The 18,066-nt window shown below is 34.4% G+C and overlaps 1 protein-coding gene across 3 annotated transcripts in view; it reads right to left on the reverse strand.

The window, feature by feature from the left end:
• The window catches only part of PCDH15 (protocadherin related 15), a 1,489,951-nt gene that overhangs the window by 556,537 nt on the left and 915,348 nt on the right, over window positions 1–18,066 (reverse strand). For all 3 annotated transcript variants that reach the window (XM_076010005.1, XM_076010003.1, XM_076010004.1), the window contains one exon: window positions 12,893–12,958. In XM_076010005.1, coding sequence (XP_075866120.1) covers window positions 12,893–12,958 — 66 coding nt within the window. The remainder of the gene's footprint in view (window positions 1–12,892; window positions 12,959–18,066) is intronic.

An 18,066-nucleotide genomic window follows, 5' to 3' on the forward strand; every position in this document is an offset into this window, starting at 1 on the left:
TACTATAAATAGAAAGAAATTAATTGGCCAACTGATATATATATAAAAAATTAGCCGGGCATGGTGGCGCATGCCTGTAGTCCCAGCTACTCGGGAGGCTGAGGCAGGAGGATCGCTTGAGCCCAGGAGTTTGAGGTTGCTGTGAGCTAGGCTGACGCCTCGGCACTCACTCTAGCCTGGGCAACAAAGCGAGACTCTGTCTCAAAAAAAAAAAAAAAAAAAAAAAAAAAAAAGAAAGCAGATATATAGTAAGAAGAATCTTTTCACATTTTCCTATTAATATTTTATTTGTCAACAATAATAGATTTCTATAGATAAAATAGTGATTTCAATCAGAGAAATAAATAAGGTTAGTATCTTAATTAGGATTATGTAGAAAGATGATAATTATCTCTTATTCAATTTCAAATGGCTGGTGTTTAAATGAAATCTATCATAAATTTTAGTTGATTTGCCTCAACTGAGAAAAAGAAAGCAAGGAGTAGTATATAGTTAGTTAAAAGCATGAAAAAGTATGAAGAAAAATGACATTTTGTGAGATTTAGCTAGTATTTTGAATGAGGCTGAAATAACATTAAAATAATTGCTTTTCTACTAGAGCCCATAATAGAGTACAAAGAATAGTATTAACTGACAAGAACTTATTCATTGTGTAACATGATTTATAAGACATAGATATTCAAGATTCAAGGTGTCAAAAGAATGTTCAACTAACCACAGTGAGATTGGCCTGTATCAAAAAATCACAAAACAACAAATGCTGGCGAGGATGTGGAGAGACAGGAACACTCTTACACTGCTGGTGGGACTGCAAATTAGTGCAACCTTTGTGGAAAAGAATTTGGAGATACCTCAAAGAGCTAAAAATAGAAATAACTTTCAATGATCCAGCAATAGCATTATTAGGCATCTATCCAAAAGAGCATAAACATAAGACATTCTATTATAAAGACATCTGCACCCAAATGTTTATGGCGGCACAATTCACTATTTTTTTTTTTTTTTTTTTTTGAGACAGTGTCTCACTTTGTTGCCCAGGCTAGTGCTGTGGCATCAACATAGCTCACAGCAACCTCAAACTCCTGAGCTCAAGCGATCCTACTGCCTCCGCCTCCCGAGTAGCTGGGACTACAGGCACGCACCACCATGCCCGGCTAATTTTTTGTATACATATTTTTAGTTGTCAATTAATTTATTTCTATTTTTTAGAGGCAGGGTCTTGCTCAGGCTGGTTTTGAAGTCCTGACCTCGAGCAATCGCCTGCCTTGGCCTCCCAGAGTGCTAGGATTACAGGTGTGAGCCACCATGCCCGGCCACAATTCAATATTGCAAGGACGTGGAAACAACCCAAGTGTCCATCAATTCATGAGTGGATTATTAAAAGTTTCTGCACTGCCAAGGAAATGATCATTAGAGCAAATAGACAACCCACAGAATGGGAGAAAATATTTACTCTCTACACTTCAGATAAAGGTCTAATAACAAATATCTATCTAGAACTTAAAAGAATAAACAAGAAAAAATCAAACAACCCATCAAGAAATGGGCAATGGAAATGAACAGAAACTTCTCCAAAGAAGACAAAATAGACCTGCAAACATATTAAAAAAAATGTTCAACATCTCTAATCATTAGAGAAATACAAATCAAAACCACAATGAGATACCACCTAACCCCAGTGAGAATGCCCTGTATCAAAAAATCCCAAAACAACAAATGCTGGCAAGGATGCAGAGAAACAGGAACACTCTTACACTGCTGGTGGGACTGCAAATTAGTGCAACCTTTGTGGAAAAGAATTTGGAGATACCTCAAACAACTAGAGATAGAAATACCATTCGACCCAGCAATAGCATTGTTGGGCATCTACCCAAAAGAACATAAGTCACTCTATTATAAAGACATCTACACCCGAATGTTTATGGCAGCACAATTCACTATTGCCTGGTCATGGAAACTACCCAAGTGCTCGTCAATTCATGAGTGGATAACTAAAATGTGGTATATCCTCACAATGGAATATTACTCAATCCTAAGAAACGATAGTGAGCTAGCACCATTTATGCTATCTTGCTATTACTGGCTTAAGCCCGTAATACAAAGCAAGACAACACAAGACCTGGAAAATGGGCTACACGTTTACTCACCACCAAATTGGTACTGACAGACTAAAACTATGGTGCTCAAAAACTGGTAGTGTTCAACAGGGATCTGGGGTTGGGAGGACACCCACATCTTAAGGATGTGGTGAGCATTGTAGGGGGGAAGGGATTACCTCTATCCCTTTTAGGGAGAGGCAAAGATACACACTGTGACCAAAATGTCTAAAAAAAAAAAAATCTGTTATTGGGAGGTGGACAGGTGGAAGGGGGTGGAGGGGAAGGGTATGCACTTACATGATGGGTGCAGTGCGTACCACTTGGAGGCTGGGCACGCTTGAAGCTCTGGCATAGAGGGCTGGGGAGTGGGGGCAGGGGCAAGATATGTAACCCTAACAATATTTGTACCCACATAATAAGAGATAACAAAAAAATAATAAATAAATAAATAAAATTTGGTATATGTTTACAATGGAATATTACTCAATTTTAAGAATGACGGTGAGCTAGCACCGTTTATATTATCCTGGATTAAGCTTAAGCCCATTATCCAAAGTGAGGTGACACAAAATCAGAAAAATGGGCTCCACATGTACTTGCCATCAAATTGGTACTGACTGATTAACACTATGGTGTTAAAATGGCAGTGGTGTCCACCAGGGATTTGGGGGATCTGAGGGATGTGGTGAACATTGTGGAGGGAAAGGGCATACCTCTAACCCTTGCTAAGGAGAGGCAAAAATATAAAATGCAATCAAAATGTAAAAAAAAGTTAATTAACTGTTTAAAGATATTAACAATGTATTATGGGGTTTATAACATCTTAGAAGTAAAATTGTAAAATAATAATAGCAAAAGAGATGGGAAGGGAGAAAAGAAATTGTGGTGCTATATAATTTCTTATGTCATCCATAATTGGTATAATAATATAAAAAAAGAATGTCCAAATAATACAAATAAAACATTCACTTTCATATTTGCTAGTCATTGCAGAATGGAAATTCTAGTAAAGGTATTAATTGATCATCAATAATACAAAAAATAAAAAAGAAACTTTGTTTATGACAGTGTTCCATGAAACTTATTCATTACGAAGAAGTTTTAGATTGATTGAATCTTAGAGTTGGGATAGTCTCAAGGGCAGCATTTAAATTAATCACTTCCTGTTTTTAATTCATAAACACTTTTAAGAATAGTAAATGAACTCTATAGAGATTACTGATGGAATGCTATTTCTTCACTAGCCCCACACCTTGTCTGTCCTAAAGTATTAAGATAAACCAAGTAGATTAATCAACATTTTCACCAAAACATGCTTCTGTAAAAATGATCATTTTATCAAGCAAAGTAAATATGTTTGTAAGGATTTCCCTGAAATGTGAATCTGTTACTGTTGAATCTTCCCTCTTTATGAATGATGTTTTGAAGTCAGTGTAACAAAAAGATTACTGATTAATTTTGATGGCATCACACCATCAAAGTTTTAGACACTTAAATTTATACTTGAAAGCCATCATGTTCAAATGACCTTTGGCATGATTTCATTGTGTGTTAAATGAGACAGTGAGAGCACTAAGCCAAATTGAATGACTTAATGTATTTTATTTTATTTTTTTTTGATGGAACATGTTTTAAAGGATAAAATTATCTAAGATAATAAACAAACACACATACACATAATTGTGTAGCTGAATTTTGAATTGTGCAAAGCTAGGATGTTGAGCGAGGGATAGGAAGAATAGCTATCCTCTGTAAACTATAGGTTGATAGATAAGATCACCATCAACTTATTTGTTGGCAAATCAGTAAAAGGTAAAAAACATTTCTGATTAATCTACCTATATTCAATCAGCATCCATCCTCTTTACTTCTTCAACCACATTTGCTGTCACTCATCTTCTACAGAAAACTTCTTGCCATTTCTTAAACTTACCATTCATATTCATTCTCATAGTCTTTTTATTTATTTCTCTATAATGTAAATCCCCTGGTTGAATATATGGCTCACATCTTCAGTCAACTTTGTACAGAGTTCTGCTCAGATATGATCTCCTCAAAACATCAGTCATCTATCTGAAATATCACCATTGCTTCCTCACTTGTCTATCATCCTTTGTTCTCTCCCACTGCTTTAATTTTTCTCCCTACAGTCACCTGCCTCTGCCTCTGCCTCCACAAAGGGAGTGGTTTTGCCTGTTTTATTCCCTGATGCATCACCAATGCTACAGTAGAGCCTCACACAATGTACAGTGTCAGTAACGATATCTTGAAGAAATATCTATATAAATGAATGATTGAAAAAATGAGTGAGTGATTGGAAGAACAACAATAATTACGTATTGGGCATGTGTTAAAAGTTGTTAGTAATAAGGAAAGAGGAAATTGCAAGCAGGTGGTCTCCTTCATTCATGTTCTATTGCAGCTGCTTTGTTGTAATGATGAAGACAGAGAAATTTGAGAGGATTATTTAACTGGTACACCTTGAGGGCGAGCTATTGTTTTCTTACTCAAAATCAACTTAAGAAGCAACCCTCTCAACCACATGGCAGTTTGACAATTCAAATCGTAAATTTTCTAAAGCAAACAAGCAAGGATAAAAATGCTAGCAAAAGCAATGGCCTTGTTTCCAAAGTGTCCAGGGGTAAATAAAAAAATTAAGGGCTAACCAGCTCACTATTTTTGATTTGAGAACCAAGAATTAGTGTATGGCAAAATGTAGAACCTAGAGAACAAAAACAAGGGCAAATACGAAAAAAAAATCTTGTCTGTGGTCGCCAATGGCAAGTAGTTTTTGTAGGTAAAAAAGAAAGCACCTTTATTACATTAGTCTATCTCCACATTTTGTTAAATAAACTCATTTATTTTTTAACCAAGCTTAATAATATACTTTAATAGAATATATCCTATAACAATTTCCCAAACCTTTTATTATTTTGTATAATTAAGAGATTCATTTTGTTTGTTCTGAGGAGTAAGTATGCACACTTCTCTTAAACTGCGTCACCTGCTATGAATATAAAATAAATGCTAGCTTTAGTGTGTACATCAAAGTTTTATGAAGTAGCCATAGATGAAGGGATAGCAAGTACTTTCATATTCATTAACCCACATAGCATACTTACATTTAATTGGATTGCATAAGCAATTCCATTTAGGAATACTTGGCAGTTAACTATTTCTTTTGAAAACTGCTATAGGAACATTTTAAGTCCCCCAAATATTTCAAATCATTGTGGGACTACTCTTTACATCCACTGATTGCTAAGAACCTTTACACTGTTGCTTACTGAACCCTATTCAAAAGTAAGGGAAGTGGCCAATTTAAGATTTCCAATGTCCTAAGGGAGAAGAAACTTACAGCACAATTGCCTCAGCAACACAAACCAATTGTATAGCAGCCAATATTTGATCTTAAAGAACAGAAGAAGTGATAGAACTGTTTATGATGAAAAAAAATTTGGAAAAGAAAGGCCTTTGAGTATAGGGGATGGTAAAATCTAAAACCCTGGGAAATCCTGCGTGAGGAAGAAGAAATGGAGAAACATTTTATAGGAAGGTTCTTTGCAGAGAAAACCCCCACAAGCTTTATTCCAAAGCTGATAGTTGAACTTTGGTGCTTCCTCCATCCTTAAGATTCTAAATAATTTCCATCAGGGACTCACTCCTCAAATAACCTCAAAAAATTATACAATCTAAGTGTAAACTTTATGTTGGATATACAAAAGAAGCTCAAAGCCAATTCCCCTCACTCCCTTTCCACTGAAATATAACTCTATGGATGCTCCTTCCTTCATATACAAGAATTTCTGCCTTTTACATCAACCTAATTCACTTTTCTCATCTATGTTGCATAGAGTCAAAATACTAGTGATCTGTGGGCCATTTGAGGTACACAGTCCTGTTTACTTTGACTTAAAAAAGGAATTAAAATTTAAATCAGATCGACAATTCTCCTGTCTCTTGTCTTATAATCATTCCATTAGCTCCTGAAATCCCCATATATATTTGGTGCAATTTGGTCAAGAAATGAAGAAAGGAAGATCATAAATGAATATGTAATATATGCTTAAATGTCGATAACTTGAGAATATAAGTAACAGCCTATTTTCTTAATGCTTAGAAACTTTTCTATTTGCTTATCATTTCTCAGTTATATATCCAGAAGGTTTGTAGCTACTGACCTTTTAGAAAATGATTCACTGGCACAAATGCAGAGAAGCAGAATGCATTGTTGCATATGTAATTTCACCAGTAATGAACAGAGCCAAATAATTTCTATTACAATGACAGTTCTCTTGCAGTAACAATAATAATAGGGTTAAAATACATGAGGAATTGAGTGTGATTATCTTTTACATCAAATTAGGTCTAATATTGGCAAATGAGTTTTGGGTAGTTTCACCTACCATCTTCATCATAATTCATGAACAAACTCTCTTCACCAATGTGTACCCTTTCCACTGGAAATAACTTAGAATGACTTGATGTTGACTTTGAATAGTAAACTAGGGAATGACAATAAATGAGTTTGTAATCATGATTTTGAAGCTATGCAACATCTATAAGCAATCTAGCCAGAATAGCACTCATGTTTGTGCTGTTGTTTCAGTGCCCCCTCCAAAACTTACGTTGAAATTTAATCACAAATATAATGGTAAGAAGTGGGGCTGTTAGAAGGTGATTAGGCCAGGAGGCATCCACCTTTATGGGATTGCTGGATCAAATGGTAGATTCACTTGTATCACTTTAAGGTATCTCCATATTGCTTTCCACAGAGGTTGAACTAGTTTGCAGTCCCACCAATATTAATTTACCTAAATATTTATAGAACTTCTCTTATGGTGAAATTTGCTCTGTTCCATAAGTGTACAGCCTGCTGTACAAAACCATAGTTTCTTTTATTCATTTAAATTTTCCTTTTACTTTTATCATATTTCAGAAGTAACAGCACTTTGATCTAGGATTATTCTGGTATTTGGTGATGAAAGCTATCAAAGAAAGAAATTACAGACATTTATTTACCATAGCAATAAGACTATAATGAAGAATAATGTTTGTACAGAAGTGCCTAACAGAGAGTAACTGCTTAAAACCAAACAGAACTATCCCTTCCATAAGGCATGTGTACTACTAGATCCCTGTTCTTTTTTTTTATTCAAGAATTTATATTGTTATTCTGATTTGAAATGTGTAAGTTATATAGGAATAATTTTTGTTATGCAACTTATTTGAAAGTGCCAAAATCTTATCATAGAAATAAGAAAGAGAATGAAAGAGAGACAGAAAGAGAGAGAGACTGAGAACTAAATCCAGGAACATCTTAAACCAGTGTCCTAGTTTAGAAGAATTGAAAAAAAAACATGATCAAAGGATAGGCCCAGGTAAGAATTTTAATATTTAATAACATTCTTTCTCAAAGATTTACAAAAGCCAATAACTACCCATGGCAACTATTATTGGAACATCTTTCCATCTATGATATATCCCCAGCATCCACAACAGCTTGGAGTCTTTCACTTTACCCTAGTCGAATCCTGTCATCTAGGTTGCTTGATCCCTGCATCTTGGTCCCACTCTTCTCAAAATGGTAAAGTCTCATATCTGGGGTTCCAGGCATGTCTGACCTTTTACTACGAGCTATTCCATAAAGAGTCTACTCTTCTTCCACTCTGATTTTTCTTCTTGCAAAAACTTCATGCTACTTTAGACCCTTTTCTCCAGAGAATGTGTAAGAAGAGAGATAAATTGACTAAAAGTGGAGGGTTGTAAACACTTGGAGGTCAAAATTTTTTTCACATTGTATTTTGTTTAAATTTTGGGAATTTTGATAAAGACATGTTGGATATTTTGTCTATGAGTCCAAAGTCTCTTTTACTAGGAGTGTATGCAACTTTACTTGGGACCCTTTGGAGATGTTCAGGGTAGATTTTGGCTAACTCCTTCTTGTTATGTAGCATAGTCCCCACTTATCCACAGGGAATATGTTCCAAGACCCCCAGTGGATACCTAAAATCATAGATAGGGCTGCGTCCTTTAAATACTATGCTTTTTCCTATGCATATGTACCTATGATAAAGGTTATTTATGAATTAGGCAGAGCAAGAGATTAACAATAATATCTAATAAAATAGAATAATTATAATAATGTGTTGTAATAAAAATTATGCGAATGTGGTTTCTCTCTGTCTTTCAAAATATCTTAATGTTCTGTACTGACCAATTTTCAGACCCTGGTTGACTGTGGGTAACTGAAACTGCAGAGAGCAAAACCATGGATAAGGAGGGCCTACTGGAATTGGTAACTATAAGGAAAGAAAATATCAACAAAAAACTTAATCTTTTATTCCTCCAAACTTACCAGTTTTGACAATAGGGGAAAATAATTCTGGGGAACACCTTCTAAATTCTCTCCAATATCGTAATTGTTTCAAATGAAGGATCAATCTCTAGATCCATGCCCTCTCTATCCTAAGCATGCTTGAACCAGAAAAACTCTGGGAAGGGAGTGAAAGGAGTGACCAGCTGTATTCATTGCTCCTTTCTATGACATCCTCTACCTGGCACATGAGGATCTACAACACCTAAATTGGTTCACGCTCTTGTCTGAGTATGGATGTGTCCTGATAAGAAATGGAAAAGTTCTTTACTGAGTCTTTTGTGACACCCTTTGTTGATGCTGTTTTCAAATTATCGAGACACCTCAGAATCATTTTTCATTTCCCCAATTTATTGACAGCCCACAGCATCTTTCTATTTTTAAATCCATAAGGGCCCTCAGAATGGGCCTCCTAATCGCTCATATTAGTAATATCCTTTGCCTCTGAATCTGTCTATTTTTGTATAATCACAATGGTATGTTCTAACCATAACTTAAAATCATTTTCTCTTCCTTTTGACATAGCACTGCCTAAATATGTATGCAAATTCTGAGAATTAGTTTGAACCAGTGATTGCAAAGCTTGTTTAATGCTATTCTATAGTTGCTGTAAAGCAGCCAAGGACTCTGATTTGGCTGGCAGAGGCAGGTCTTTAAATAGTCCCAGCCTAACTGCCTCTGGCTTCTCTCTTTCCAGTAGGTTTCAGTGTCATAAGCAATTCAGAATCCAATGAAACTAAAAAATATATTTTCAGAAAGGTTTTTTTAGAAATTCTCACTTATTAAACATAAGTGATATGTTTTAAGTTTATTTCTCTAAATGCATTTTCCCCTCAAAATATAATTCTACACTAAACATGCTCTACACACTAGCTCGAGAGCTTTCTGGTGGTTGTCAGGAACCAACATATCTTATCCTGTGTCTACTTTGCCTCTGTACAATATAAGTGTGGTTTTACTGGTAGTTGTGATGAAAATGTAGCCCTGGTTCAGACTGATGATAATGTAATGAACCTGTCATCAATGTGCTGTTGAGGATAAAGACCAGTGAAGGAAAACACCTAACAGAGCCCAGGTGACAAAGAACTTTATATATCTCCACCTGTTAAATCTGTAATTCTTTCATATATTCACATGTGTGTAAGTGCATTTAATTTGGCATACATACACACAGGGGAAATATTCCCATCTCACAGAGTATAACAATCTTGAAAGATAAAGATACATATGCAAATGTGGGTGTTCTATAAATGTAGCTCAGTGACTCTATAAGAAAATTAAGTATAAATTAAAAAACAAAACAAAAAAGTTATTTAGATGCTATGATTCAGTAGAGGATGCATTTAGCAACAGAGATTATTTGCCAATAGACATTAATAAAGTGAGACAAAAACAAGTTGACTCACAATAAACTTGCTAGTTTGGCTTAATAAAGGATTTGCTATTCCTTTCTTTTAAGAAGCCCCCAAACCTTTAAAAATGAGTGCTCATCATACTGGTAAAATAGGATACCCACATGTTTTATTACTACCAATTAAAAGATAAAGGAATAGAGAAATTAAGAGCATTTAAGAACAGAACTAAAAATAACTTTTATTTGAAAGTTTAGTTTGCTTAAAGAAAACTATGAAAAACATGTTCACAGATTATTTTCCTTAGACTTTTAAGACAAGGATGATTACACACTACATTATAATATCTGGCAGAGGTTCATTTGATCACCATATTTTTAGAAATTTAATGTAAAAGAGAAATGCAAAACACATATATGCTCTAGGTCGCTATTTATATTCCTTGTGATGACATTCAAATAACTCTGGCAGCTTTCTGAGTAGTTGGCAGTTTCTACAAAATATGCCAAGGAAGGAACACAACATTACTACACTATTTCATGTCACATTTCTCTAAAACACAAATAGTGAACTTTCACCACATGCTATTGTACAGCACTGCTATGGCAACATCTTTATAGAGTTCCTGAGCTTCTTTGAAAAGTAGGATCTAATAAGCACAGAGGAAGATAAAATGTCATTACTGTGGCTATAATTATCTAAATAAACTCTATATAGAATCACATATTAAAACAAATTTGTTTAGTAAAACTGAGTGTTTTATTCAGCTCAGCTTATGAATTGGTTAAAAATAAGCAAAGAAAACACTGATGGACTGTCTATCATGTTTATTGGATTTTTGTTGCTGGTTAAAAAGGCTAACTATTTTTCATTGTAGAACATTTAGAAAATATAGTTTTGGTCTGTATAAAAATGGCTAACCATAACTAAACCATAATTATACACTATAAGACAGAACCTTTTTCTGTTATAGTATTTTGATATATTTTTCTTTTCTGCAGATACATTTAATATCATTTCCAATTTATTTAAATGTATCATAATAAGTCTAACTCCATATATTTATTTATCAATAGGAATTTATTATTTATTTATTTGTTTATTTTTGAGACAGAGTCTCACTCTGTTGCCAGGGCTAAAGTGTCATGACGTCAGCCTAGCTCACAGCAAACTCAAACTCCTCTGTTCAAGCAATCCTTCTATTTCAGCCTCCCAAGTAGCTGGGACTACAGACTATAGGCATACGCCACAATGTCCGGCTAATTTTTTCTATATATTTTTAGTTGGCCAATTAATTTATTTTTGTTTTTAGTAGAGACGTGGTCCTGCTCTTGCTCAGGCTGGTTTGGAACTCCTGACCTTGAGCGATCCTCCCGCCTTGGCCTCCCAGAGTGCTAGGATTACAGGCATGAGCCACCACGCCCAGCCTATAGGAATTTATTTTTTAAAAATAATCAAATGCTCACATTTTTGTGATTGTTTATTGTTGCCAAAACTTAGTGTACATGCTTAAATTTATTTAAACAGAGGCAATGTTGTGGACATTTTTGGCTGATTTGAAAGAATGTGCCTGAAAGTAAAAGTTTGTGCTAAATCTTCAAAAGAGTAAAAGGAGTGTCTAATATAGCACAATAAATCCACGATGAAGTGAACTGATACAACTAATACATGTATCATATAAGTTTTCAAAGTATGTGTAGATTGAATTACAGGAAAAATGTCGTCCTCCAATAAGCCAATTGATACAATTTTTTAAAAAATATAAATCTGGAACAACACAGTGTTTAGAATAAACAGGAAGTGCATGCAAATCAAACAAGCTCAATGGAAGGGTAAATCACAGAACTTGTAGAGAAAACAATCCATGGACCACATTCACACACACAGAATAGTTTGCAATAGAAACAGCCCTAAGAGATGTGTTTCCCCGAAAATAAGACAGGGTCTTATATTCATTTTTCCTTAAGAAGACACCCTGGGGCTTATTTTCAGGGGATGTGTTATTTTCCTCTCAAAGCCTCAGCTTGCAGCACACACAGGATGGCCGGGACCTGACAGGGGGAGCCTACATTGTTGGTGGGGCTGCCCACACCTTTCCGGTCACCTCTGGGATAGTAGCTGTCACGATGGGACAGATGAGAAGGGCTGCTCATCTTCTTTACTGCTCTGCGACAGACAAAATGCTTGGGTTGTGCAGATACGCTGCATAGCCACACCCATCACTAGTTCTTATTTTCGGGGTAGGGCTTATATTGCGTAAATGCTTAGAAATTCTGCTAGGGCTTATTTTATGAGTAGGTCTTATTTTCTGGGAAACACGGTTCATAGAAGAGGAGGAGACGCTTTAAATATTCATACATTAAAGTTCAGAGAGCCTAAGAGGGTGCTATAAACAAAAACACTAGTGATATTTATTTTTAGTTCTAATAAGGAAAATTATCTTTTTGAAAAAGATCTTGACATGAATTAGGTATTAGTTGTTAATTACTACAGACATTTCAAGTGAAAATTCAGACTTCTTCCTCTACTCTCGATCTTTTGTCATGTTCTTGCTTCCCAAGCACATTAAGTTCTCCTGTTAATCATTCACAATCACCATGTCTAATCAGCTATGGATATTGATCCTGACCAGATTCTAGCTAATGTTAGTTAGCACTATAAGTGCTACTGTAAAGTAGACTTGTGGTCTATCTCTTTGGAGGAATATTATAATACAACATTATGTTTCAGTCAGATGACTGTATGCATGATTGTCAACTTTACTTATTGATACAGAAATATTCCAGCCTGTATCTATCTGAATGCATTCTTGGCCTGATCTGGAATCAACTCCTCAATCAAAACTAAATATTTGTATTCACTGAAAGACGCTCTTAGAATGTAATCCAAGTAAAGTGTCTCCAGGGAATGGCATAATTTAAACCCATATGGGACGGAATAAGAGAGGAACTGTTTATGAATTTGGGTTGAAGTATTCATTTAGTACCTCTATCCATGGCAAATTGAGGATTGAATCTGAAGAAACTCACTTACATAAAACATTTTAAAACATAAAATTAACTCACCATTCCGACTCTCTTCATCAATAGCAACTATGGTAGCTGGTGGTCCTCCCCTAGCTAGTTTGCAATCTAAAGACAGAAAATAACCAAAAGTAATAATTAACAACTGCAGGAGCACTCATCCTGAAATCAAACTCATTCAGATTTACATTGACATTTAAGAAAAAATCTTACAACAAAATCATTATGTGTCATTACTGCAGACATTTTATTATTTTAAAAATGTTTTATAAGAACCCATAGATACCTTACCATATCAAAACACAATCATGTTGTACACCACAAAGCTATTAAGATCTTACTGAGAAAACACCAGCAGAGACCACTGGAGAGCAGAAGTCCTTCAGGACAGAGATAATGGGATGGAAATTTAACCCAAAGAAATAACATAAAGGGATGATTAACAAGGATAAATTGTAATTAAAGCTTCACAACAGAAACAAACATAATTGAACTTTAATTGTGATAAAGGGTCTAATTAAAGAGAGTGAATAGAATTTTAATAATGTTCTAAGAGAATAAAACAAAGACAGACAAGCAATGCTCATGAGATTGTTTGGAATTTTTATTTTTGTCTTCTTACCCTCATATTGCCAGTCTGGAGTCAAAAGTATAGAGTCACCAATGGAAGCAGATCAGAAAAATGGAAGAAAGAAAGGAAGAAAGAATATATGTATATGTTTAGCAAGAAATTTAAAGGTATAAAAAGCATTATACAATAACAGATACATCACCTAATGATTTGTGGAAATGGAATATATAAAATATTTATATCAGATTTTATAATTGTAATATAATATTAACACATTAACTTGATAATACACATCATTAGCATTTTAAAACTATTGTAGATAGACTTGAAAACAACATAAAGTACATTTATATGCTTCTTATAAAAAGATAAATACAAGTTATTTATGAACAGTCTACTATCACCATGATGAAAAAAACCTTAATAATAAAATTCCTGTCAATCAATAGTGATGATTAATTCATTATTTCAAACACTGTTAATACCCTGCCAAGTATCACATAATGAACTTAAAAATAGTATCATGATCTATAATATTCATGACAATTAAAATGTGAAAACTGTACATTTCTGAGACATAATGTACTCTCCTGGCAGGTATGCAATGAGGCTGATAGGTCTGTGTTATACAGTTATATCTACATGGCACACTCATGTACAGTGTGCCAAGTAATTTCCTTAAAGACATCCAAATATGTGTGTTAACTGGCAGAAGATATCAAGGTTTATTTATTTAGTTATTTATAAAGTTCTACCATTTATTACGTGCATGGGTATGAATGCTTTGGTAAACACTGTTCTATATTGTAAAGTATGTTCTGTCACATATGAAGCAAGGAAGCTGAGAGATCTACAGTTTTTCTCTTTTCATCCTTGTCAATATTCAAGGGGTTCCAAGTCTTAACATCTTCAGATCTACAATAGCTCATTCTCATTCTGTTCCTTCCTCTCCTTCCTATATCCCCTGACACAAGTCAGCTCTTCACTATTTGTAATCTCAACTCTTGCAATGGTTTCCTCACTGATCTAAAAGCATTGTTTTCATCCTGCATTCACCTGTTCTTTCCTGCATTCACCCATTCATTTCATCCTGCATTCACCAATTCTTTTCATTATTTTTATGTACTCAAATCAAATACAAAATGATGGCATTTCTCTGCACAATAACCTTACATGGTTCCTTTGCAGTAAGGAAAAAAAAAATTAGGATAACATTTAAAGTTTTTCACATGGTATCAACATCCTTTATTGAGAATTAAGTAACCTGTCCACAATCACATTAAACAACATTAAACCACATACTCTTAATGGAATGTGTCTTGTAGTTTTCATGAAGTTTTGTTACCTGCATTCATTTTTGCCTTTATTTCTGCCTAGCAGATCGCTACTTCTCGTTGGAGAATTAGAAATTTCACCTATTAATATATCATGAAACTTTGACCAATCTCCCAGTCAGAATTTCTTTTACTCCCATGTTCTCAGAATATTTTGTTTATCTAGTTCTTCCTTCTTTTATGTATTCAAAACTCATTAATTCATTCAGTCAGATGTGTAGATTAATTCCTCAATTCTGAATACGAGAATTTTAAAAAAGGCAACAGCTCCTTTTTTCAAGTATCTTAGGTGGCAGGGGTAGAGACCAGAAGAACAAAGATATACAAGCAACCACAGAGGTATAATACAATGTGGTATATGTGAAGTCAGGTCTTTAATAAATTTACTAACAACATAAATGACTAAAAGAAAAAAGAGACAATACATGTGGAGTGGAAAGGAAATAGCAAGATGGCAGAGATGATTTGAGAGGAGAAAAAAGGAAACCTTACAAGTTCTTAGAAAAGCAAATTTATGGATTAACAAATATAACTTTTGTTTATATTTTTGAGAGCAGTTTATTTTTCAAGATTATTCCCTACACACACACACACACACACACACACACACACACACACACACACACACACGATGTGCCACTGTGTGCTACTGGCTTAGTTAACACCATCACACCTACAAAAATATATTAAAAAGTTGTAGAGGAATATATATTTAATCAATAACCATATGGGCAGGCAGGATAAAAGAAAAAGAAAGAAGGTGAAAGTTAAGTAAAAATATTTTAAATAATTTCACTAGTTGGTTGCTATTAACTTTAAGGGTAAATTTTTCTGGTAGCTAAACCAAATAATATTCTTCATATCCCAGCCCTGTTTAACTCCCCTACCTTTCTCATTTTCATAGTTATTTCTCTAGTCATAACAATTTATCATGCTTGTAGCACCAACTGCTAAAATGAACTTTCTTTTCTTTTTGCTCTGGTTGGTTTTATTCCTCTTTCAAGAATCTGCCAAGGCATCACCTTTTCTAGAAAATCTTCCTTGTTGTCATTCTGGATTAAATGTCATTTCTCTCTATTCCTGTAGTATACATTGTATTTCATCGGATTAACTACCCCATCAGGAAAATACTTATGTGTCATTTTCTATCACAAGAACTTCCTCAGACCAAGTCTGTATCACATTCATCTTGGTAACTTCAGAACCTGACAAGAGCTTGTCCTGAAAGAATGTTTGTTGAATTTTTCTGAACTGCAATTAACCAAGCTACAACCTCCCACTGAACAGCCCTTCATGAAAGTGCTCAGAAGTCTGTGTTTACTTTCTTCTTACTAGTAGAAACAGCCCAGGAGTAGAGGCTCAACTACATTTCCTCCCAGTCAGATTCCTTTAGATTACTCCTCTTAAGTTTTATTCTTTTAGCAGATTCTAAATTCCCCTATAAGATATTTTCATGAACAACAAATACCTCTACATCAATACAAAAATATTTTTTAAACTTTTTTTAGACTCATGACACTAATAAAGAGAGGTGAGTCAGACACATAAAAATAATCTATTAATAACATTGTTCATAACAAAGTGTTTGTTTTGAAATGATGCTTTCCTGAAAGTATAATTAATTAGTTTTGAAATTCACAAAAATATTTTTAATAACAAGTATACTCAGAATTGTCTTGAAAAGAAAGTAATTTTGGATGGAATAGCCAAGGGTGTATTATAAATGCAAAATATCCATATGGAGATCAAAGTGAAGACTAGAAAGCCATTGGGGGATGGTGAGCCTGTTCTCTGTGGTTTATGGATAATCTGTCTGCCACGGGAAAGTCAAGTTAGCTGCTGATGCCTGTACCTTAGAAATGGGCTTCTTTAATCTATTTAATTTCACCCTTGACTGTCCTGGTTAAATCACAAATTCATTGTTTTGCATGCCTAAAATTTCTAACTTCTTAAGCCACCACCCATTTCTTATATCCAATTTGTTATAAAGTACAGGATATGAATACCAATACCTGATACTCAGTGTGGCTTATTTCTGCAAATTTGTCATCAAGTTAAAAGTAAGCCATATGTTTTTAAATAATACTTTGCAGCAAGTTGGATTTAAAACCCAAAAAGAAGAGTTAGAATGAGACTTATGTAATGACTGGTCTCAAAGATACTAAACCTGTGATACTTGGTTCTCATTGTAGCCTGAAGTTTAAGAGGATGTTGCAGATAGGTCAGAAAAAAGGCAATAATCTAGAATTTTCTGAATAGGCTTATTTATTACCAAGAAAAGAGAGCAGCCAAGAAGTACTACCTTATTTCCACCTTAACCTATTCTTAAACTTCCTTTTAAGGCCAATAAATGTGTTTTCAATAAAATTTCAAAACTATTCATACTTTTTTTTCCATATACTAACATGGTAATTGCAACCTATATGTCAATGACTTGCATATTATTTCCTACCCTGACCTCTTTTCTGAGTCAGGATCCCATTGCCCAGACAAAAACTACACTTGTAATTTCAAAGTTTTCTTAAACATAGTATTCCAAATTGAATTCTAGTTGCTACCCACAGCCTAAACTTGGACTCTTTTAGTATATATTATTTTAGTGAATAGTATGATTTTATACCAAGCAGCATAAACTAGAAACCAGGGTGTCACTTTTCCTACCCATATCTCTAGCATTCCTAAATAAACCTATTACTAAATCTTGAATTTAATTCTTAAAGGAAAACTTCTCATATCCACCCACTACTTTCAATCTCCACTGGCACTGCACTAATCCTATCTCTTACCTAATCAAGTAGGTTTTCCTAACTACTCTCCCTACAATCTTGTCCCCAGTAAATTTAATTTTCTATGTTTAACCAGAGAAATCTTTTACAAATAAAAAATTGTTTCTTTTTTAATCATTTGCCATTTCTTTTAGATTAAAAACTAAAATATGTTTATGCCCTACATCCCAGTACATAATATGATTTTAGAACGAAAACTGAAATATTTTATATGGCCTATTAGGTCCTATAAGATATGGCCCTCTCCTTCCTCTTCAATCTCATCTATTCACATTGTCCCATTTTCTTACAGCAAAACTATTCCTGATCCCACACTAGTAAGGTTCCCCAAACTAGGTAAGGTTACACACTCTCATAACTCTCTGCTTCATGCCTATTTACAATTACTTGATTTCTTATGGACAGAAAACTTAGTGACAACCTATACCTTGTTTCTATTCCTCATGATTGCATCCCCAAGGCAGATTTCCTGGCATATAATTGATTTTAAGCGATCATTTATTACATGCAAGAACTAAGAACCCT

The sequence above is a fragment of the Microcebus murinus genome, chromosome 14, assembly GCF_040939455.1.
Source record: "Microcebus murinus isolate Inina chromosome 14, M.murinus_Inina_mat1.0, whole genome shotgun sequence".
In the NCBI taxonomy this organism is placed as follows: Eukaryota; Metazoa; Chordata; class Mammalia; order Primates; family Cheirogaleidae; genus Microcebus; species Microcebus murinus.